Source organism: Rhinatrema bivittatum, chromosome 9 (genome assembly GCF_901001135.1).
Source record: "Rhinatrema bivittatum chromosome 9, aRhiBiv1.1, whole genome shotgun sequence".
Classification (NCBI taxonomy): Eukaryota; Metazoa; Chordata; class Amphibia; order Gymnophiona; family Rhinatrematidae; genus Rhinatrema; species Rhinatrema bivittatum.
This window is the reverse complement of record NC_042623.1, coordinates 240,332,466-240,356,116: the sequence shown is the minus strand read 5'-3', so window position 1 is coordinate 240,356,116 and position 23,651 is coordinate 240,332,466. Positions and strand designations below refer to the sequence as shown.

The 23,651-nt window shown below is 44.6% G+C and overlaps 1 protein-coding gene across 1 annotated transcript in view; it reads right to left on the bottom strand.

The window, feature by feature from the left end:
- Positions 1-23,651, bottom strand: part of CCDC39 (coiled-coil domain containing 39) — a 294,107-nt gene that overhangs the window by 88,731 nt on the left and 181,725 nt on the right. The window contains exon 14 of the mRNA XM_029616381.1: positions 4,870-4,993. Within this exon, the coding sequence (XP_029472241.1) occupies positions 4,870-4,993 (124 nt within the window). The remainder of the gene's footprint in view (positions 1-4,869; positions 4,994-23,651) is intronic.

Sequence of the window (23,651 nt, the reverse complement as noted above, 5' to 3'; positions counted from 1 at the left end):
TGTTTTTTATCTGTCCCTTGGCTTGTCCATCAACTCTGATCCAGCTTCCATCCTTCGGCTTTGACTTCTGATTCCTGGCTCTGACCTTGGCTCGTCCACAGACTTCTGATCCAGCGCCCGACCGTTTTCTGTCTTCAACTTCCGACTTCTCAGCGTCCACCAGTACCCGTGCCGCAACCTCCAGGAGGTCTCGCCTAAGTCCCAACGGCTCGGGTCCTCACGAGCTCCTCCCGGGAGGACCGCGGGCTTTCAAGGGTGAAGTTCCAGTTGACCTCCTGGCCTTGGCTTCTCTCTCCGGGATGCCCCTTCAGATCCTCGGTCGCAGAGGAACGCACCTAAGTCCAAGAGGTCCGGGTCCTCACGGGCTCCTCCCGGGGGAACCTTGGGCTTCCAGTGGTGAAGATTCTTCGAGTCCTCTCTCCTGTGCCGCCTCCCAGCTTTGACATCCACTGTGGGCCTTCCCACAGAGTATCACCATCCGTCCCAGCCGGCTTAAGGGTCCACGAAGTTAACACCTCCCCCTTTTCTGAACTCTCTGTCCTTCCTTAATAAGTTATATCCCGGTATGGCAGTATCCCAATCATGTGAATCCGTGAACCACGTCTGCATGACAGCAACAATGTCCAAGTCCGCCTCCACCATTAGGGTTTGCAGGTCTGGGATTTTGTTGCCCAAACTTTGAGCATTTGTGCTAATAGCTTTCCAGCTATTCTGGTACAAGTTAATGCTTTTTTTGGACTTTCTTTGTGACTTATTTGGCTGATTTTTGTTATCCACTTTGCCCTTTTTCATTGCATTTAGATTTGGATTTGGATTTGGGGGGTGACATTCTAATGTCCTACTGTCACCCCCGTCATCTATTTTAAATGCCTTATGACATAGGATTTGAATTTCTCTCTTAAGATCCTTTTTCCCTCCACAGACAGATGTACGCCATCTTTGACAAAGAGCTTTTTTCTGTTCCATACACGGCCCCAGCCCCCAATATATCCAAAACATTTTTCTTTAACCAGGATTTGAGCTTAGCCTCTCCTGCCCCTTTCCATGAACAGGTAACACTTCTGAAAAGGTAATGGTTGTTGCCATGTGACTAATCTGCTTCGCAAGAGACTGGAAATCTCTCTGTACCACTCGGATGCTGTTACTAGCAAGGTCGTTGGTTCCCAGATGGATAATAATATCAGCTTTAGAATCTTTGCTTTCTTCTTTGATTGTGTTGACTATCTGAATAGCATTTCTGCCGGCCGATGATCCTGGAAGGCATTTAACTGTAGTGTTTCCCCCTAGAAGAGTTCCCAAAATAGTGCCTCTGATGACTAAGTCACCCAGCACAATGAGCTTTTTCCTTTGATTATTGATTGTATTTCAGAATTTCTGTATGCATTGGGTTTCTTCTTTCTTTTCAGATACCACGTCAATCTCTTTCACCAGAGCTTTATCCTTATGTGATGCAGATAAGGTGTTTTTTACTTGTGTCATTTGAGAGAGCGTGTGTTTCCACATCACCAGTCTTAATCTATCAGAGCCCACAGTAATCCTGTTGATTTTTGGGTTTCTTGTCGCCCTGTGTAATTGGTGGGGGGAGACATGTGGGCTGCACAATTGTGTAGAATGGGTGTCTGTTGGTCACAGGACTTATCCTACCTGAGCCCACTGTAAACTTATTTTTTCTTGAGTTTTGTTTTTTCTGTGGTAATGAGGAATTAAATTCGGAATAATGTGAAGTGGGTGAAACTTTCTTTACTGCAGCCAATTCAGCTTTAGCTTTAGCCAGCTCCTTTTTGAGAGAAGAGAGTTCTGAACATTAATGGAGTTGACCCCCAGACCATGCTGATATGGTCAGATATCATACCCCGTATCAAATGGCGGGAGGTCAAATTATGGGGCAGAGGTAGGAAGAAGGTGAATAGGCAGGTAGGATCATGGGTACAGAGGATGGGAGGACAACAGATTAGGCATGACTGGGCTGATGAGTTATGCGAAGGCTTATATGGGCTGGACAAAATACATCTATCTGGAGTGGGATATGACCTATTTAATAATGCCATACAGGAGGCAATGGAACAACGGTTGGGTTGTGGGGGTAGGCCACAGTAATGGTGGTGGGGGAAGGCCTGGGATAAGTAAAATACAATCCCTGGCTGGTGGCGAGGGTACCCAAGTCAGTAGGCAAACAGGGACCTGGAGGACATGGTGTGGACAAACTGGAGGTCCTAGGGGATGGAATAGTATGTCAAGTGGGCGTGGGGGGCCCGGAAGCGATGGCCCCCTTGCTTGGAGCCATGGCGGTCTAGCTTAACACGGCGGACGCCTGCGCCATGCCCGGGTCTTTAATCTTGTTATACACACCAGCGACTCGGGTACCGGTATTGTTATTTATGTTAATGGTGAATAAAAGCTGCGGCCTGTTTTCCCCAAAACTAAGTGGTGAAGTGTCTTAATTGTGGTGGGGCATAATGGTAATTTATTTATTTATTAGTTTTTTCTATACCGGTGTTGGTACATACCTTCACACCGGTTAACAAAATTTCATAAATTAATAATAACATAAAATAACATAAAAAGAAGATAAAATACAATACACTTCATAAAACAACAAATCAATCATAAAAAAATTAATCCAAATATAAAAATACAACATAAAATGCTCACCTATAAAACCGAAGAATATAAAAACAAATAAATAAAATAAAAATAATTCTAACTCGGTTCCACTTGGAAAGCTTGTATATATAACCAAGTTTTTAGCGATTTCTTGAACTCTTTCAAATTACTTTGCAACCTTAGTTCAATGGGAAGTGAATTCCAGAGACCTGGTCCTGCTAATGACACAGCTCTTTCTCTGACGGATGTAAGTCTGGCTGTGGAGAGCGAAGGGACTACCGAAAGGCCTTTACCAGCTGACCGTAAATTTTGTTGGGGAGTGTGAATGCGAATGGCTGCATTCATCCAGTCCACTTGTTATCATATACCGCTTTATGTATTAGACATAACGTTTTATATTGAATTCTAAATTCAATAGGCAACCAATGCAACTCAGCAAGAACAGGGGTAATGTGATCTTTTTTATTGGTGCCGGAAATGAGTCGGGCAGCAGAATTCTGTAGAATCTGAAGTGGTCTAATCAATGTTTTTGGAAGACCCAACAGCAAAGAATTGCAATAATCTAGGTTTGTGAAAATCAATGCTTGTAACACAGTTCTAAATTCCTCATAATTTAACAAAGGTTTTAGACGTTTGAGTACTAATAATTTATAATAACCTTCTTGAATTTTTACTGCAATGTGTTTTTAAGTGTAAATTCAGGATCCAGCCAGACATCTAAGTCTCTAACTTTATTCCCTAAAGTTATGGGCACATTCTCTATATTAAACACTTTAGATTGATCAACTGCTGACATTTTACGTTCTAATAACATAATTTCTGTTTTTTTGTAGTTCAGACTCAGCTTCATTTGATTCAATAGCTGCTTAATGATATTTAAATACATGTTGGCAAGTTTAAAAGTCTTGTCAATTGAATCATTTACCGGAAGAACGATTTGGATATCGTCTGCATATACATAATAATTGAGTTGCATGCTTGACAATAATTTACATAAGGGTAACATATATAAATTAAATAAAGTAGCCGAAAGGGCAGAACCCTGAGGTACTCCTGTTTCCAGTAAAACGGTTTTTGAATAGGAATTATTAATGAAAACTTGGTATGATCTATTAGAGAGGTAAGTGGTAAACCAATCCAATACTTTGTTTTTAATTCCAATTTCTGACAATCTGTTAATTAAAATGATATGATTCATGGTGTCATACATAAGCTGCAGATAGGTCCAAAAGAATTAAGAGGTAACATTGTCCTTGATCAAAACCCTTTAATATAGTGTCAGATAACGCTAGCAACAAGGTTTCAGTACTAACATTTTTTCGAAATCCAAACTGAGTTGGATATAGAATATCATTTGTGTCAATATAATCATTGAGTTGCTTTAAAACCACTTTTTCCATTACTTTTGCCAGAAAGGAAAGATTAGAAATGGGTCAATAATTGTTTAGGATTTCTGGATCCAAATTATTTTTTTTTAGAATGGGTTTTATAATTGCTTTCTTAAGATTGTCTGGTACAAAACCTTCTAATAAGGATTTATTGATTATTTTTGTTATATGTGGGGCAATAAATATTGATAGTTGCTTCCACGTCAAAATAGAAATTGCATCATCTGGGTGGTTAGCAGGGTTTAACTTATTGATAATATTTTCAATTTCTAAAGAACTAATTAAGCTCTGGAATTCATTGCCAGAGGTTGTGGTGAAAGCAATTAATGTAGCTGTGTTTATAAAAGGTTTGGACAAGTTCTTAGAGGAAAAGTCCATTAATTATTATTGAAGTAGAGTTGTAGAAATCCACTGCTTATTCCTGGGATAAGCAGCTTGGAATCTATCTACCTCTTGGGATTCTGCCAGGAACCTTGTGACCTGGCTTGGCCACTGTTGGAAATAGGATACTGAGCTTTGGTCTGACCTAGTATGGCAAGTTTTATATTCTTATGTTCTAACTAAATTGATATTTAGAATACTAATTAGAATACTGATATTTAGAATCAGCTAATGCTAAGAAAGTCTATGGCAAATTTCTGAAACAAACTGATACTATTGTACAGGAAGTTTCAAGATTATGTATGTCTTTCTTTATAGTCTCAAAAGCTTATATTTATAAATAATCTTTGAATTATTCTTATGTTGATTTAATGCAAGCTATCACAATCTGCAATTAATCAATTTTTTTCCAAAATCAATATGACTGTTAGAACCCTACACTAGTAAACCAGTTTTTCTCCCCAAAAGCTTCCAAAAATATGTGTTTTACCCATACCTTTATGATGTAGTAAGACTGTGTCTTATCTTCTTCTCCTTCGGGAGGCATCATCGAAATTGTAAAGATTTCATATCTCTTCTTCATTTTCTCAACTCTACACAATCTTTCATGCAGTTCCAAACTAATGTTAGTAATTAAATACATTGAAAGTGGTAAATGGTCTAATATTAAACTTACAGAATAAAATTATAATTCAAGCATCTGATTTTTAAAAGCATTTACACGATTAAAACTGGGATTTACACATGTAAATGCACTTTATGTGTGAAAGTGGGCTTTTGAAAAATGCTGCAATATATGCCATTGAATTGTCCATAGGTTTTACCCACATTAAGGTAAAATTACTTCTTACCTGATAATTTCCTTTCCTCGAAGTGAGGCAAGCCAGTCCACACCAGTGGGTTGTGCACTCCAACCAGCAGGTAGAGATAGAGAACAAAGACTCGCTGATGTCACCCTCATATAGCTCTGGCACCAGTATTTCTCCAAACGCAAACTGTGGACACTAACCACTAAACTTAAACAATAATATTGCATACTACAAATGCTATTCAACTTAACCTTGTGGATTCTTTTAATTTTTTTTTTTAAACAACAACGGAAGCTCCACTAACAATATTCCCTTAGGATAATCAGTGTATCTTAGAAGAAGAATAGAACTCACTTACCTAATTTGTGGAAGTCCAGCTGCATGAAAGATCCTGGAACCTCATTCCTTACTGGACAAGAATCTAACAATTCAGAAGAAAGTCAGTCACCTCAAGGCAGCTTTGGACAGGAAGGTGGACTGACTAGCCTTACTTTGAGGAAAGGAAATTATCAGGTAAGGAGAAATTACCTTCCTCCTCATCCATGCAAGCCAGTACACACCAGTGGGATGTACCAAAGCTACTCTCCCAAATGGCGGGAGGCTACCTGAGGCCCAAGCAGCACTGCCCTAGTAAAGGCAGAATCCTCCTGCGCTGCCAGATCCAGTCGGTAATATCTGGCAAACGTTCGCAAAAAAGACCATGTCGCTGCTCTACAAATTTCTGCTGAAGAAAGCAAATGCAATTCTGCCCAGGAAAACACCTGAGCCCGGGTCGAATGCACTCTGACTTGATTCGGAAGAGGCTTCCCAGAATACACAAAGGCTGCTGACACTACTTCCTTAATCCAATGAGCCACCATGCCCTGAGAAGCTGCCTCCCCCTTCTCCCCCTCCCCCCCCCCCAACCCGGTGAAGAACATAAAGCCTATCCAATTTCTGAAATTCGTTCGTAACTTCCAGAAAACGAATAAGTGCCGCCGCACGTCCAACAGATACAATTTCTTGTATTCCTGACGATCCATATCCTTACCTAAAGACAGTAACAAAACCAATGGTTTAAGTGAAACTCTGAAACCACCTTTGGAAGAAAGGCAGTTACCATCCGAATCTGCACCTTATCTGGAGTGATAACCAGAAAAGGATCTCTGCACAACAAGGCTTGCAATTCCAAAATTTGCCTTGCAGAACAAATAGCAACCCAAAACACCATCTTCAGAGTCAGTAATTGCAAGGAAATACCCTGGAGAGGATGAAAGTTCTGACTCCCCAGAAAGGAGAGAACCAGATTCAAATCCCACAAGGGTACCAGGAAAAGCAAGGAAGGTCTAAGGTGTTTTACTCCCTTCAAGAACTTAGATATGTCTGAGTGAGAAGAGAGAGGTCTCCCCTGTACACGGTTCCGATAACATGCTATAGCAGCAAACAGCACCTTCAGCATGTTCAAGGCTAAGCCCTTACTCAGATGTTCTTGTAAAAATTCCAAGATTAAGGGAACAGGCAAAGAAGCATGATTCTGACACCAATGCTCAAACACCTGCCAAATGTGAATATATGCCAAGGAGGTGGAAAACCTGCTCGCTCTCAAAAGCGTTTCCACCACCCCTGAGTAACATCGCTTTAAGAGCCTAGACCTCTCAAGGGACAAACTGTAAGACAAAGCTGACTCAGATTATAGTGAAAAATTGGTCCCTACCATAACAACCCCCTAAGAAGAGGGAATTGCCAAGGGTCCCTCATCATCTCGCCCTCGCTCCACCCTCTCTATCTTGGTGGCGACTCCCTTCGGGTCTGACGGACAGATGCTGCCGCGGCTTCTCCTCACCACTTCTCCTCGGAATCCCCGGGCTGGCCTGAAGCTGCGGATCCACCATGTTCCTGATAACGTAAGGGTGCGCGCATGCGTGCGCTCCACAGTTTGTACCAGCAAGGGCGCGAACCTCGGGGGCGTCTCCCCATAGTGACGTTATCAGCTTCCAATTTAAAAGGTCTTTGCTTGCAACTACGAATCGAGTTAGCAAGGGGAATTCTTTCTCCGCTGCTCTACCTCCACAAACTTACCTAGGAGTACCCGCTCCTCGGGGGCCCCGCTCTCTCTTCTTGATTTCAGATTGCTAAGACAGGATCCGGTACTCGCTCCTCGAAAGCCTATGTTCCTGAATGCTCAGAAGACTCCTTATTGCCTGAAAGCAATCGCAGACGTGAACACTGTGAGTTCTATTACAGATAGGAACCGGTACTTGCTCCACGAGGGCCTATGTTCCTAATCCCTGAAGACTCCCTTCTGTCTAAGACGTTATCGCAGGTACGGAGATCGAGAGTTATTATTGCAGATTGCAGATAGGAACCGGTACTCGCTCCACGAGGGCCCATGTTCCTAAAACCCTTCAAAAACTCTCTTCTATCTCAGAAGCTATCGCATACCTATATCTGGTACATTACTATTGCAGTTTGCAGATAGGAACCGGTACTCGCTCCATGAGGTCCCATGTTCCTAAAATCCTTTACAGACTCTCTTCTATTCCAGAAGCCATCTCATACACAGATATTGTGAGTTCTTATTCCAGACTGCATATAGGAATCAGTACTCACCTACGGCTCCTGTTCCTGAATATACTGAAGACTCTCTGTTGCATAAGAAGCCATTACAGATATCTACAATTGTGAGTGAACCATCTACTACTGGTTATGTATCCAGCATACCCTGTCTACTCACTACCTATAGTCTCTCTCTACAGCTCAACAATCCAGAGATCACAGTTCCAGTATCTGAAGGACTTCAGCCCTGCCGGGCACATCAGCTCACTACTGCCACCTCTGGTGGTTCTACTTCCTGTCTAATAAAGAACTATCTGTGTTTGTCTCCATACTCCAGCCTAGCCGGTAGTCCCTCTCAGGATATCCTCCTGGGGGCGCTGTCATCTACCATCGGCCCAAGGATTCACCAATTTCCATAAAGTGTTTATTTCTTACACTACTAGAGCAATATCAGACTGCCACTCTGTGGGAGCCAACCCACAACAGATCATTAACTCTGCCTATGGAGTATTACAAATTGCTAGCTCCTCCCCCTGGGAGAACAGCATTGAACAGATAGCTAACTCCTAGCATCAGATCCTGAACAGATTGCTAGCTCCGCCCCCCTGGCGGGGTGATCGCTAGCAGATTGCTAACTCCGCCTCCCTGGCGGGGTGCTCCATGGCAGATTGCTGGCTCCTCCCCTCTGGAGGAGCAGATCCATAACAGTCACGCTACAGTAGAAGAGGACCAGAATCACAAACCCTTCAATTCTTTGAGTGAAGAGCAATTTAATGGTGGTTAAAGAGGATTGGTAAGTATAGCTTTGGGAAATCTTTGGACTTATAAACGTTTGGAGAAAGGTGAAATAGTTGGATATAGAGTTTGTGTGTGTCTGAGGAAATAAGAAAGCGAGAGAAAGTTAATTCTAGTGTCTGTCTTTCCCACCCACTCAACCCTTGATTTTTAGGCAAGAGACACTTTATCATTAAAAATCAATCAGGCACTTATCTAAATCATACTATTGTACCAGCCCTTAATGAAAGCTTATTCATCCCCTTGAAGGACACTAGCTGATTATTTATTTATTTATTTATTTATTGTTTTTGTTATACCGAGTTTCATGATAGGCATCACATCAACCCGGTTTACAAATAACAAGGAGTGTAAAGCATAACGTAACGTAAAAAACAATATTTTCAATAAGAACCTTGAACTTTAAATACAGTGAATCAGAAAAAGGGAGAGGGAAAGTTACAAAAAACAAGGAAAATAAACTTGGGATGGAAGGGGAGAAATTGAACAGTACAATATTTACATTTCAGCCTATTGATACATTAGAATAGCAAGTGAAAAATGAAACGGTACATAGGTAATCAAATGAATAAATATGACAGTTGTGAATGGTAATAGTATGATAAATATTCAGCAGGAATTAGTGAGAGAGGGTTTGAGGTTGGTTGATTCGTGTTTACATTCCATTATTGTATTAATTAGTAAATTCACCTGTAAATTTAAAGTACTCTAATTCCAACTCCTTTAGTATCCTAAACTTAACTAGGAACTCAATAAAATTAAGATGAAGGCAGCAGTCAAGCAGCAAGAGGGGGGCCTTCCAGTCTTTTGCATTGAGTGTCACATGTATGATTTTTTTACCCGCCGGTGAGAGATTGTATGTGTTCACTCGGTGCAAAGACCTCCTGGCTCTCAGGGAACGAGTCCGATCTCTGGAGGCTAGAATAGCAGACTTGGAGGAGCTGAGGGAGACAGAGAGGTACATTGATGAGACTTTCAGGGACATAGTAGCCAAGTCCCAAATCTAGTCTGGCAGCCCCAGTGCTGCCTTGGATCAGAAAGGTCTCCCAGTAGGAGACCATCACCCTGGTGTAGCAGGAAGTGATCCTGTAGCAAGGACCTGCTCTCCAGTTGATGTATTGTCCTCTCACACTGAGAACAAGTCTTCCAGGGCTATTGCTCAGGAGGGAAGGGTTAGGCCAGTCATCATAGTTGGTGATTCAATTATTAGAAATGTAGATCGCAGGTTGGCTGGTGGACGTGAGGACCGCCTGGTAACATGCCTGCCTGGTGCGAAGGTGGCAGACCTCATGATTCACCTAGATAGGATTATAGACAGTGCTGGGGAGGAGCCAGCTGTCGGAGTACATGTGGGCACCAATGACATAGGAAAATGTGGGAGAGAGGTTCTGGAAGCCAAATTTAGGATTTTAGGTAGAAAGCTGAAATCCAGAACCTCCAGGGTGGCATTCCCTGAAATGCTTCCTGTTCCATGTGCAGGTCCCCAGAGGCAGGCAGAGCTCCAGAGTTTCAATGCGTGGATGAGATGATGGTGCAGGGAAGAAGGATTCAGTTTTGTAAGGAACTGGGGAAACTTTTGGGGAAGGGGAAGACTTTTCCGAAAGGATGGGCTCCACCTTAACTAGAGTGGAACCAAGCTGCTGGCACTAACTTTTAAAAAGGAGATAGAGCAGCTTTTAAACTAAAACAAGGGGGAAAGCTGACAGTCACTCACCAGTGCAAGGTTCGGAGGAATGTATCCTTGAAGTATATTAATGAAACAGGGGAGTTAGGGCATCCCAACAGAGAGATTCCAATAAAAGCAAATGTAGTCCATGTGCCTATATGTAAAAAAATCAGCTGAGCTAAAGATTTCCAAATTATTCCTAACAACTGAAAAGCAGGATGTTAATACAAACAAAAAACACACTTTGAAATGTCTGTATGCCAATGCCAGAAGTCTAACAAGTAAGATGGGAGAGTTAGAATATAGCAGTAAATGAAGAGATTGACATAATTGGCATCACAGAGACCTGGTGGAAGGAGTATAACCAATTGGACAGTGCTATATCAGGCTACAAATTATATCGCAATGATAAGGAGGATCAACTTGGTGGGGGTGTGGCACTTTATGTCCGGGAGGGTATAGAATCCAACAGGATAAAGATCATACAAGGGACTACATACTCAGTAGAATCTATATGGGTAGAAATCCCATCTGTGTTGGGTAAGAGTATAGTGATAGGAGTATACTACCGTCCACCTGGACAAAAAGGTCAGACAGATGATGAAATGCTAAGAGAAATCAGGGAAGCTTACCAATTTGGCAGTGCAATAATAATGGGAGATTTCAATTACCCCAATATTGATTGGGTAAATGAAACATCAGGACTTGCTAGAGACATAAAGCTCCTGGATGTAATAAATGACTGCTTCATGGAGCAATTGGTTTAGGAACCAATGGGAGAGGGAGCTATTTTAGATTTAATTCTTAGTGGAACGCAGGATTTGGTGAGAGAGGTAAAGGTGGTGGGGCCACTAGGCAATAGTGATCATAACATGATCAAATTTAAACTAATAACTGGAAGGGGGGCAATAATTAAATCAATAGCTCTAACACTAAATTCTCAAAAGGGAAACTTTAATAAAATGAGGAAAATAGTTAGAAAAAAAACTGAATGGTGCATCTGCAAAGGTTAAAAGTGTTCAACAGGCATGGACATTGTTTAAAAAATAGAATCCTAGAAGCGCAGTCCAGATGTATTCCACGCATTAAGAAAGGTGGAAGGAAGGCAAAATGATTTCTGGCATGGTTAAAAGGTGAGATGAAAGAGGCTATTTTAGCCAAAAAAAATCCTTAAAAATTGGAAGAAGGATTCATCTGAAGAATATAGGATAAAGTATAAGCATTGTCAAGTTAAGTGTAAAACATTGATAAGACAGGCGAAGAGAGAATTTGAAATGAAGTTGGCTACGGAGGTAAAAACTCATAATAACAACTTTTAAAAATATATCCCAAGCAAGAAACCTATGAGGGAGGCGGTTCGACCATTAGATGACTGAGGGGTTAAATGAGCTCTTAGGGAAGATAAGGCCATTGCAGAAAGACTAAATTAATTCTTTGCTTCCGTGTTTACTAATGAGGATGTTGGGGAAATACCAGTTCTGGAGATGGTTTTCAAGGGTGATGAGTCAGACAAAATGAACCATTGTGAACCTGGAAGATGTAGTAGGCCAGATTGACAAACTAAAGAGTAGCAAATCACCTGGACAGGATGGTATGCATCCTAGGGTACTGAAGGAACTAAAAAATGAAATTTCTGATCTAATAGTTAAAATTTGTAACCTATCATTAAAATCATCCATTGTACCTGAAGATTGGAGGGTGGCCAATGTAACCCCAATATTTAAAAAGGGGCGATCCGGGAAACTATAGACCAGTGAGCCTGACTTCAGTGCCGGGAAAAATAGTGGAAACTATTCTAAAGATCAAAATCGTAAAGCATATAGAAAGACATGGTTTAATGGAACACAGTCAACATGGATTTACCCAAGGGAAGTCTTGCCTAACAAGTCTGCTTCATTTTTTTGAAGGAGTTAATAAACATGTGGATAAAGGTGAACCTGTAGATATAGTATATTTGGATTTTCAGAAGGCATTTGACAAAGTCCCTCATGAGAGGCATCTAAGAAAACTAAAAAGTCATGGGATAGGAGGCGATATCCTTTCGTGGATTACAAACTGGTTAAAAGACAGGAAACAGAGAGTAGGATTAAATTGTCAATTTTCTCAGTGGAAAAGGGTAAACAGTGGAGTGCCTCAGGGATCTGTACTTGGACCAGTGCTTTTCAATATATTTATAAATGATCTGGAAATAAATACGAGTGAGGTTATCAAATTTGCGGATACTAAATTATTCAGAGTAGTTAAGTCATAAGCGGATTGTGATACATTACAGGAGGACCTTGCAAGATTGGAAGATTGGGCATCCAAATGGCAGATGAAATTTAATGTGGACAAGTGCAAGGTGTTGCATATAGGGAAAAATAACCCTTGCTGTAGTTACACGATGTTAGGTTCCATATTAGGAGCTACCACCAAGGAAAAAGATCAAGGCATCATAGTGGATAATACTTTGAAATAGTCGGCTCAGTGTGCTGCAGCAGTCAAAAAAGCAAACAGAATGCTAGGAATTATTAGGAAGGGAATGGTTAATAAAACAGAAAATGTCATAATGCCTCTGTATCGTTCCATGGTGAGACCGCACCTTGAATACAGTGTACAATTCTGGTTGCCGCATCTCAATAAAGATATAGTTGTGATGGAGAAGGTACAGAGAAGGGCAACCAAAATGATAAAGGGGATGGAACAACTCCCCTATGAGGAAAGGCTGAAGAGGTTAGGGCTGTTCAGCTTGGAGAAGAGACGGCTGAGGGGGGATATGATAGAGGTGTTTAAGATCATGAGAGGTCTTGAACGAGTAGATGTGAATTGGTTATTTACACTTTCGGATAATAGAAGGACTAGGGGGCATTCCATGAAGTTAGCAAGTAGCATATTTAAGACTAATCGGAGACAATTCTTTTTCACTCAATGCACAGTTAAGCTCTGGAATTTGTTGCCAGAGGATGTGGGTAGTGCAGTTAGTTTAGCTGGGTTCAAAAAAGGTTTGGATGAGTTCTTGGAGGAGAAGTCAATTAACTACTATTAATCAAGTTGACTTAGGGAACAGCCACTGCTTTTAATCACATCAATAGCATGGAAACTTCTTGGTGTTTGGGTACTTGCCAGGTTCTTGTGGCCTGGTTTGGCCTCCGTTGGAAACAGGATGCTGGGCTTGATGGACCCTTGGTCTGACCCAGCATGGCAATTTCTTATGTTCTTATCTTCTGTAACATGGGCCATGGCAGAAACAGAGTAATTTCTCTTGCGGCCACGGCTGGACTAGAACATCCATTCCAAGAGCTTGAACATCCCTTATCCAATTGTAAAATCTCTCCACTTTCACATTCTTGCAGGTCGTCATTAGATCCAGGAAGGGACATCCCCTGCAATCCACAATAAGAAAAAACACTTCCGGAGCCAGATCCCATTCTCCCGGATCCAACTCGTGACGACTGAGATATAATCCACCTACACATTGTCTCCTCTGTTATATGAGGCTGACAGTGCCTGTAAATGAAGGTCCGCCCATGACAGAAGGATACCCATTTCTAGCGAGACTTGATTTAGAGTTCCTCCTTGGTGATTTATGTACGCCACTTCAGTCGCATTGTCTGACATAACTTTCACCTCCTTTCCTTGTAACTGGTCCTCGAACTGAAGAAAGGTCGAATCGCCCATGCCTCCAGTTGACTGATGGACCAAGTCACCTCTTTGGGAGTCCACTGCCCTTGCACCACCAACTCCTGACAGGGTGCTCCTCAGCCCTGGAGACTCACATCTGTGGAGACCATCAACCAATTTGGAGTCTCCAAATGCATACCTTTTTTGTAGATGCTCCCTTCTCAACCACCAGAGAAGCTTCCGCCTCATCTCCGGCAGCAAGGATAGCATCACATTGTACTCCTGAGACTGGGGATCTCATTGAGAAAGTAGAGACAGCTGCAGAGGACACATATGAGCATGCGCCCAAAGTACAACCTCTATCGTTGCGGCCAACATCTGCAGATATGACCAGACTAACGGGCTGATCACTGCACGCAGGGCCTGGGAGAAACACCTTACCTTGTGCCATGTCAAACCGGATGTCCAGATACTCCAGGACCTGAGATGGCTGCAGGATGCTCTTGGCTAAGTTCACTATGCACCCCAGGTTCTGCAATAATTGAACCCCCCATTGGTGACCACTCGGCTCTCTTCCAATGACTCAGCTCTGATTAGACAATCATCCAAGTACGGATGAACCATAATGCCCTCTTTTTATGAGGGCTGTGGCCATGACTACCATCACCTTGGAAAAAGTCTTGGGTGCCATGGCCAAACTGAAAGGCAATGCCTGGAAGTGGGAGTGCTGACCTAACACTGCAAAGCGCAGATATCACTGATCCTGCTTGCGAATTGGAATACGAAGGTAAGCTTCCAAAGGTCCAGAGAAGTGCGTGCCTCTGCGGCCAGCCATCACAACAGTACCCTCTCCTCTAAGCCCTCTTCCCAAGGGCTTGGGCTTCTTTGGGTGAGAGGCATGGAACTTCTTAAGTAGTTCTTTGTCCAGGATATTGGATGCGGGTTCCCAGGAATTCTCTTCTGGGCTGTACCCCTCCCAGGATAATAGGGACTCCCATCTTCTGTTTCGGCAGCAGACATCTAATATTTCTTTTACTTGACTGAGTTGGTTTTCTTCAGATGAAACCCTTTGTGGGTCAGGAAGTCTCCGAGTCGGCCATGACAGAACTACTGGTTTGAGAAGGAACACATGGAAGTCATTGTGAATTCTTAATGACAGGAGTTGAAGCTGATATGTGAACAAGCCAATCTGTCGGAGGATGGAGAAAGGGACGATATAGTGAGGTGCCAGCCTCATGGAAGGTACTCAAAGTCGTATATTGCGAGTACTCAACCAGACTTTATCTCCGGGTTTGAACTGCGGGGCAGGACGTCAATGTTTATCAATCGTCTTCTTTGCTTTCTTGCGTGGCCTTTTGGATCATGGCCTCAGTTTGGGCCCACAGTTCTTGGAGCTCTTGCGTGGTAAATTGGGCCACTGGGGAGGGAACGGACAAGGGTACAGGAAGTGGTTGTCTCCCATACACAATGAAAAAGGGGAATGATCCAGTAGCCGTGTTGATGTGCGAGTTATGGGCGAACTCCTTCCATGGAAGGAGAGTGGCCCAGTTTTCCTGTCGCTCATTCACAGGAAGGTCTGTCGCTCATTCACAGGAAGGTCTTCAGCATACAATTTGCTCGTTCTGCTTGCCCATTAGCCTGTGGGTGATAGGCTGTGGTGAAGTCTAGTTTGATGTTAAACGTATAGCAAAGAGATTGCCAGTAATTGGCGGTGAATTGGGAGCCTCTGTCAGAGACGATGTGGCGAGGTAACCCATGGAGGTGAAAGATGTGAGAGATGAACAGTTTGGCCAACTCAGGTGCAGATGGACGAGCTGGGAGGGCAACAAAGTGAGCCATTTTGGAGAAATGGTCGGTGACGACCCATATTATGTGGTTGCCACTAGAAGGGGGAGGTCTACCACAAAGTTGGTAGACAAGTGGGTCCAGGGTTCCATGGGGGCTGGCAGTGGCTGTAACAGCCCCCAAGGTCGGCCCAGCAAGGGCTTTTGTCAGGCACAGGTGGGACACGAATCCTCAAAAGCCTTCACGTCTCTGTCCATCTGAGGCCAGCAATAGTATTGTTTGAGCAGGGAGAGGATCCAAGCGTGACCCTGGTGATCTGCAGCTCGTGAGTCATGAGACCATTCCAGTACCCACTGATGGAGTCGGGTCGGGACAACTGTCTGCAAGGTGACTAGAAGAATCCATGCTGGGTCGATGACGTAGCCGGGAGGGTATGGATTATCTTCAGCCTCAAAAGACCATGAGAGGGCATCGGCTCTGATGTTTTTGGTGGCCGGTCTATACTTTACCACAAAGTCAAAGCGGCTAAAAAACAGGGACCAACGTGCTTGGCGGGCATTCAATCGCTGGGCATGGTGAAGGTACTCCAAATTCTTGTGGTCAGTACAAACAGCAATGGTATGTTGTGCCATTGGCGCCACTCCTTGAAAGCCAATTTTATAGGCTAGGAGTTCCTTATCCCCAATGCCATAATTCCTCTCCGCTGGAGAAAAATTTTGGGAGAAGTAAGACTCCTTTGGCAGAGAGTTGGCCTAGAACCGCCCACTGTGATGGAGAAGATGTCAACCTCCAGAATGAAGGGGGCGAGTAGGATCCGGGTGGCAAAGACAGGGCTCTTGAAGGAAGGCCTGTTTTAGGTTGGCGAAGGTGGTGGTTGCCTCTATGAACCATTCCTTGGGGTTTGCCCCTTTCTTCGTGAGCGCCATAAGTGGGGCGACTAGCTGAGAGAAGTGGAGAATGAAATGTCTGTAGAAATTAGCGAACCCCAGGAATATTTGCAAAGATCGAAGCTCGGAAGGCTGGGGCCAGTCACAGATGCAGGCTACCTTCTGTTGCGGTTCTGCTCGTGGGCCTAGCCGCGAGCAGCTCCTTACTTGGCCGGCCTGACTCCCCTGATACCGCTGTGCTTCCCAGCAGGACACCACTGACTGGGCCATCTCTGCGGCGTAGAGGCTGCGCCGCCACCGCTCATGTCTTCACGGCTGGGCCGCTGACATCACTTGCTTCTTCGCGGCCAGGAGGCCACATCCCCGGACTTTCCTTCGTGCTGGAGCCACCCTCTGACCTTCTCCGGCGGCTGGACGCCGCCACTCTACGTCGGGGCCTGTCCTCAGTCCTTCTCCAGCTCCTCCTGCTCCTGAACAACAGCATGGTCGCTGTCTAGGGTCCTGCCCCCTCTGCCTAAGAGGCGCGGCCGCGGCTTCTCTCTGCATTTAAAGGGCCAGCAGGGAGTGGTCCCTCTGGCTCCTCCTGAACTCCTCCCAGGGAGTTGCCGACTTCCAGCACTATAAAAAGGCTCTTCAGTCAGTCAGTCCTTGCTTCGGCAAGGGGCTAGTCCTCCCAAGGACTCCTCGTCTCCAGCTCTTGCCTGGCACCTCTGATCTTCTTCCATGGATGTCCTGATGTTCCGTTCCAGTCCTGATGTTCCATTCCAGTCCTGATGTCTCATCCCGGTCCTGATGCTCTAGGTCCTGATCAACACGTGCCTCCGAGATTCCTTGTTTTTAATCCAAGTTCTAAGTTCCACGTTTTATCTGCTCCTGAATCCAGTCCTGACTCCGGAGGATCTGAGAGGTTGCTTCACTCCTGTGCTATGAGACCTCCCAAGCCTGTCCCACTCCTCACGTGGTCCACGACCAGCCATCGGGCTGAGTAGAGCGTGTGGAGGACAGCGTGGACCACGACCAGCTTCCGGGCTGTGTAGAGTGCCTGAGGGTCTTGCTCATTCCCTCTGTGTCTATGCCCAAGTCTTCATGGACTTTCCTCGTCTACGTCTGCTCCAACCTTAAGCTAAGACATTACCTATACGCGGATGATATTCAAATCCTCATCCCTATAGAAGATTCCATACACAAAGCCATATCATTCTGGAATAAATGTCTGTCAGCTATCAACAATCTACTCACCAGCCTCAACTTGGTTCTAAACAAAAACAAAACTGAAATCCTCATTATAACTCCTGAAAATTATACCCCTTCCTCACATTCTAACACTAATCAACATCCGGTCACCGCAGGGCTCTCCACCACGCAACAAGTTAGAGACCTGGGAGTCATCATAGACAACAGACTCAGTCTCAACAAATTCGTCAACAACACAACAAAAGAATGTTTCTTTAAACTTCAAACATTAAAGAAACTCAAACCTCTCCTCCTATACAGAGACTTCCGCATGGTTTTACAAGCCATCATACTCCCAAAGCTGGATTACTGTAACTCTCTCCTCCTAGGCCTTCCAGCATGCACCATCAAACCACTTCAGATGGTCCTAAACGCCTCTGCAAGAATTCTATCAAATGCCAAAAAGAGAGATCATATCACCCCAATTCTCCACCATCTCCACTGGCTTCCAATTAAATACAGGATCCAGTTCAAGTCTTTAATGATGATACATAAGGCCTTACACAACATCGCACCTCTCAACCTAACATTCCAAATTCAATTACACACATCTGTGAAACCAACCAGAAGCGCCTATCAGAACAGACTAATCACACAACCTGCGAAATCCGTTCTGAGGAAACGTGCATTATCCACAGCGGGCCCTTCACTTTGGAACTCGCTCCCTCCAGACCTTCGTTTGGAACCATGCCACTCTACATTTAAAGGGAAACTTAAGACTTGGCTTTTCAAACAAGCTTTCCCCTAGAGCCAAGAACACGAAGAAAAGTCTTTTCAAGCCCACAACGAGTTATTCAGATCTATTTTTTTTTTTTCTTCCTTTGTTAATCAGAAATTTACACATGCTGACTTCAATGTAAAAACTTGTTACTTAGTTTTTGTTCAATGTAAAACTTCTTTTATTCTGTTCTATGTAAACCGCTATTTGTAGCGATAGTTACTGTTCTTTGTGAACCGGGGTGATATGTATATTATACAGGAACCTCCGGTATATAAATTATTTTAAATAAATAAATAAATAAGTCTTCACGCCTGTCCAAGTCTTCTTGGACTTTCCTTGCCTGTTCTTGCCTCCCAGACTTGGACTATCCTCACCGCAAGGGCACACACTCTCCTCGTCCCGCTGGAGAGCTCCCAGTTGTGCTCCGTTCCAGTGCCAGCACAACAGAATTGCCGAAGCCTTGAGCATCCCGAGCTCGAGGCCTACGCAAGCTCCAACAGAATTGCCAAAGCCTTGAGCATCCCGAGCTCGAGGCCTATGGAAGCTCCAACACAATTGCTGAAGCCATGTGCCCGGTGGGCTATCCTTGTCCCACATTCTGTTCTGGACTCCAGAATTTTTTTGGGACTTTTTCTACAACAAGCTGGAGGTGCCAGCTGTCTGGATTTCTATGACCTGCAGGAGGTGCCTGCATCCAGACTTTCTTGATCATTCCCAGGTTAGGGTTCTACGACCTGCAGGAGGTTCCTGCGCCCCACCTGATGTTTGCTGCTCAGCCTGATCCCACCCTGGATTCCCTCCCTGGTCTTCTTTGATGTTCCTGAATTCTTCTGTTCTCTTTTTGTTTCTTGTTCTCCAGTTGTTCTCTTGTTCCTTGTGCCGTTCTCCATTTGTTCCTTGTTTTGTTCCTCCGTTTCTTGTTCTGCTGTTCTTTATTGCTCTCCGCTGTTTCTTGCTCTCCGCTGTTTTTCTTATTCCTTTGCTCTGCTGCTTTTCTTGTTCCTGTGCTCCGCTGCTTTTCTTGTCCCTGTGTTCTGCTGTTTCTTCCATTCCATTCCTTGCTTGTCTCTTGTCTCTTGCTTTGTTCCTTGTTCCGTGCCTGTTTATCTGTTCCATTTCCTGTTCTCTTGTTCCTCATAAGAACAGAAGAACATAAGAAAATGCCATACTGGGTCAGACTGGGTCAAGCCCAGCATCCTGTTTCCAACAGTGGCCAATCCAGGCCATAAGAACCTGGCAAGTACCCAAAAACTAAGCCTATTCCATGTTACCATTGCTAATGGCAGTGGCTATTCTCTAAGTGAACTTAATAGCAGGTAATGGACTTCTCCTCCAAGAACTTATCCAATCCTTTTTTAAACACAGCTATACTAACTGCACTAACCACATCCTCTGGCAACAAATTCTAGAGTTTACTTGTGCATTGAGTAAAAAAGAACTTTCTCCGATTAGTTTTAAATGTGCCCCATGCTAACTTCATGGAGTGCCCCCTAGTCTTTCTATTATCCGAAAGAGTAAATAACCGATTCACATCTACCCATTCTAGACCTCTCATAATTTTAAACATCTCTATCATATCCCCCCCTCAGCCGTCTCTTCTCCAAGCTGAAAAGTCCTAACCTCTTTAGTCTTTCCTCTGTTTCCGTGTTGCTCTTCCTCTGTTGTTTCCTTGTTCCTTTGTTTATTCCTTTGTGCATTCTCTTGTCCGTGTTCCATTCCTTGTTCTTCTCCACGACCAGCAGGAGGCGCCTGCACCATCCCAGTTCCAGTTGCCTTCCTGGACCTCCCGAGGAGGGGAGAGGATCCCCTTTGAGGGGGGGTGCTGTTGCGGTTCTGCTCGCGGGCCTAGCCGCGAGCAGCTCCTTACCTGGCTGGCCCGACTCCCCTGATACCACCGTGCTTCCCGGCAGGACGCTGCACCGCCGCCGCTCCTGCCTTCGCGGCTGGGCCGCTGACATCACTTGCTTCTTCGCGGCCAGGAGGCTGCATCCCCGGACTCTCCTTCGCGCTGGAGCCACCCTTCTGACGCCGCCACTCTACGTCGGGGCCTGTCCTCAACCCTTCTCCGGTTCCTCCTGCTCCTGTGCGACAGAATGGCCGCTGTCCAGGGTCCTTCCCCCTCTGCCTAGGGGGCACGGCCACGGCTTCTCTCTGTATTTAAAGGGCCAGCAGGGAGTGGTTCCTCTGGCTCCTCCCAGGGAGTTGTCAACTTCCAGCCCTATAAAAGGGCTCTTCAGTTAGTCAGTCCTTGCTTCAGCAAGGGGCTAGTCCTCCCAAGGACTTCTCGTCTCCATCTCTTCCCTGGCACCTCTGATCTTCTTCCATGGATGTCCTGATGTTGCGTTCTAGTCCTGATGTTCCGTTCCAGTCCTGATGTCCGATGTCTCATCTCGGTCCTGATGCTCCAGGTCCTGATCAACCCGTGCCTCCGGAGATTCCTTGTTTTTAATCCAAGTTCCAAGTTTTATCTGATCCTGAATCCAGTCCTGACTCCGGAGGATCTGAGAGGTTGCTTCACTCCTGTGCTATGAGACCTCCCAAGCCTGTCCCGCTCCTCACGTGGTCCGCGACCAGCCATCAGGCTGAGTAGAGTGCGTGGAGGACAGCGTGGTCTATGACCAGCCTCCAGGCTGTGTAGGGGCCTGAGGGTCTTACTCATCTCCTCTGTGTCTATGCCCAAGTCTTCACGGACTTCCCTTGTTTACGTCTGCTCCAAGTCTTCATGTCTGTTCCTCGTCTACATCTACTTCAAGTCTTCACGTCTGCTCCAAGTTTTCACGCCTGTTCCAAGTCTTCTTGGACTTTCCTTGCCTGTTTTTGCTTCCCAGACTTGGAACGTCCTCACCGCAAGGGCACACACTCTCCTCGTCCCGCTGGAGAGCTCCCAGTTGTGCTCCGTTCCAACTGGAACAGAATTGCCGAAGTCTTGAGCGACCCGAGCTCGAGGCCTATGCAAGTTCCAACACCTTCTCTGGATCCATCTGGAATCCCATGCTGGAAATAATGTATCCTAGGAAGGGAAGAGATTCTCTTTCAAACATGCACTTCTCCAGTTTTGCGTAGAGTTTATGGGCTCGCAGTCACCGAAGGACCTATCGAATGTTGTGACAGTGAGTTTGGAGATCCTTAGAGAAGACAAGGACATCGTTGAGATAGACCACTACGCTGGTGTATAGTAGATCCCTGAAGATCTCATTCATCATGTGTTGGAATACTGCAGGAGCATTACACAATCCGAACAGCATAACCAGATATTCGTAGTGGCCGTTCCGTGTATTAAAAGCGGTTTTCCATTCGTCACCAGGTTTGATTCGAACCAGGTTGTACGCTCCCCAGAGATCGTTTGGTAAACACCCTGGCTCCCTGTATGCAGTCCAGCAACTCAGAGATGAGAGGCAAAGGGTACCGATCCTTTTTTATTATAGCATTGAGCCCATGGTAATCAATACAGGGCTGGTGGGTGCCATCTTTTTTGGCCACAAAGAAGAATCCTGCCCCTGCAGGTGATGTTGAGGGCCGAATTAATCCTCTTTCCAGTTCTCTTGAATATACCGAGCCACAGCCTCAGTCTTGGGAAGGAACAAAGGATACACCCTTCTCCATGGGGGAGTGGCACCAGGAATCTGTTACGCTCCGCTGGCTGAGAGCGCTAGAGGGTGAGAGATGTGTGCCCTTTTGCGGTAAGGCGGGCCTCATCTGGGTTGGAGGCGACCAGGCCTCTGCCGACCTGCCTGCCTTAGTGAGACCAACCACACAAGGTTGGTCTCTGATTGGTCCTCCGATTACTCCACGCCCTTTTGGACTTGCCGCTGGGTATCGACAGAGGCGGAAGGCCAGACAGGAGATGAGGGCGGACCAGGACTGAAGTTTGAAGGCTGAGACAAAGACTTCAGAACTCAGGAGGGGAACACAAGGCATCAACAACAGGAATGAAAGACATCAGGACATCCGGAAAGGCGAGCGGATGGAAGCTCACCCATAGAAGGCATCTGGAACTAGAGTAGATGGAGGCTCAGGGTGTCAGAAACATCCAAGGCAAAGATATCTCTATGGACCTTGGGAAATCCAGATGAGATGAAAGGGACTTGGAAGAGTTGGATGAAAACAGGTGTGCACCATTCCTCAGATTGCCCTATACAGCTCACCAAAGGGCGGACCCACGGGACTGGTCAAGAACCACCCTGTCCTCTGTGTGCCCTACACAGCCTAAGGAGGCTGGTCGCGGACCACGTGGGAGCGGGGCAGGCTCAGGAAAGGAGTCCAACTGACCAAAGCTCCAATGACCGGAAACAGGAACCGGATGAAACGGATTTACCCTCGGGGTGGCCATCTGGAGAACTCGAGAAGCTGGAACATCAAAGGAACCGACATCAGAAAGATCAGGAACATAAGACCTCTATCCATCTAGGAGGTCAGGCCTTCCAGAACATCAGAAGAATGAAAAGATGGATCGGTAAAAATGGACTTTTATTGGAACTTGCCCGACTCTGGCCGAGTTTCGCTCTGCCGAGCTGCCTCAGGGGCTGTGGCACATAAATATAAACAATTAAAAATGCACACAAACATAAATATTTGTATAAACATATGACATGATATAAAACATATTCAAAAAAATATATATTAAAACGAATACATTAAATAGTAAAAACACTTCAACACGGAGACAGTGCTTGTTTTGTGTGCATAATATAATGATGTTACATAAAAAGTTACGTGTTTGAAAGTACAGATACTGTGGCTGAAACATCAATTAAAAGTGGAAACAAATCTTACAAAGAACATGGTCTATAGTGATTGTTGCATTGCCCAATGCACTTCACCAAACAGCATATGGCTGATACATGCAAAATTTGTAACAAACAATAAAATATTATTAATTGAAATATATTATTGAGAAGGTCAATGTGTCTAATTATTAAGAAATGAAAAAATATAAATAATATGTAAAGATAGCAAACTAAATCTTGTACCTTGTTGAGCCAGAAACTTGGCTCTATATACTTTTGCTGATTTCCTAGGATGAAGGAATATGAGTGAACACACCGAATCCGGGCTTGTCACTTGTGATTCATCAATCACTTGTGTGAACAGTATTGATGCAATTCTTATGGAACAAAAAATTCTCAATTATCTTAGTTATCAAGAAGGTATAAATAAAAAATGAACACATGCATTAGTCAGACTACAAATCTGAATGACTTCATTCTGAAATTGATACTGAAATCTTGTATCATTATTATCAAGCTG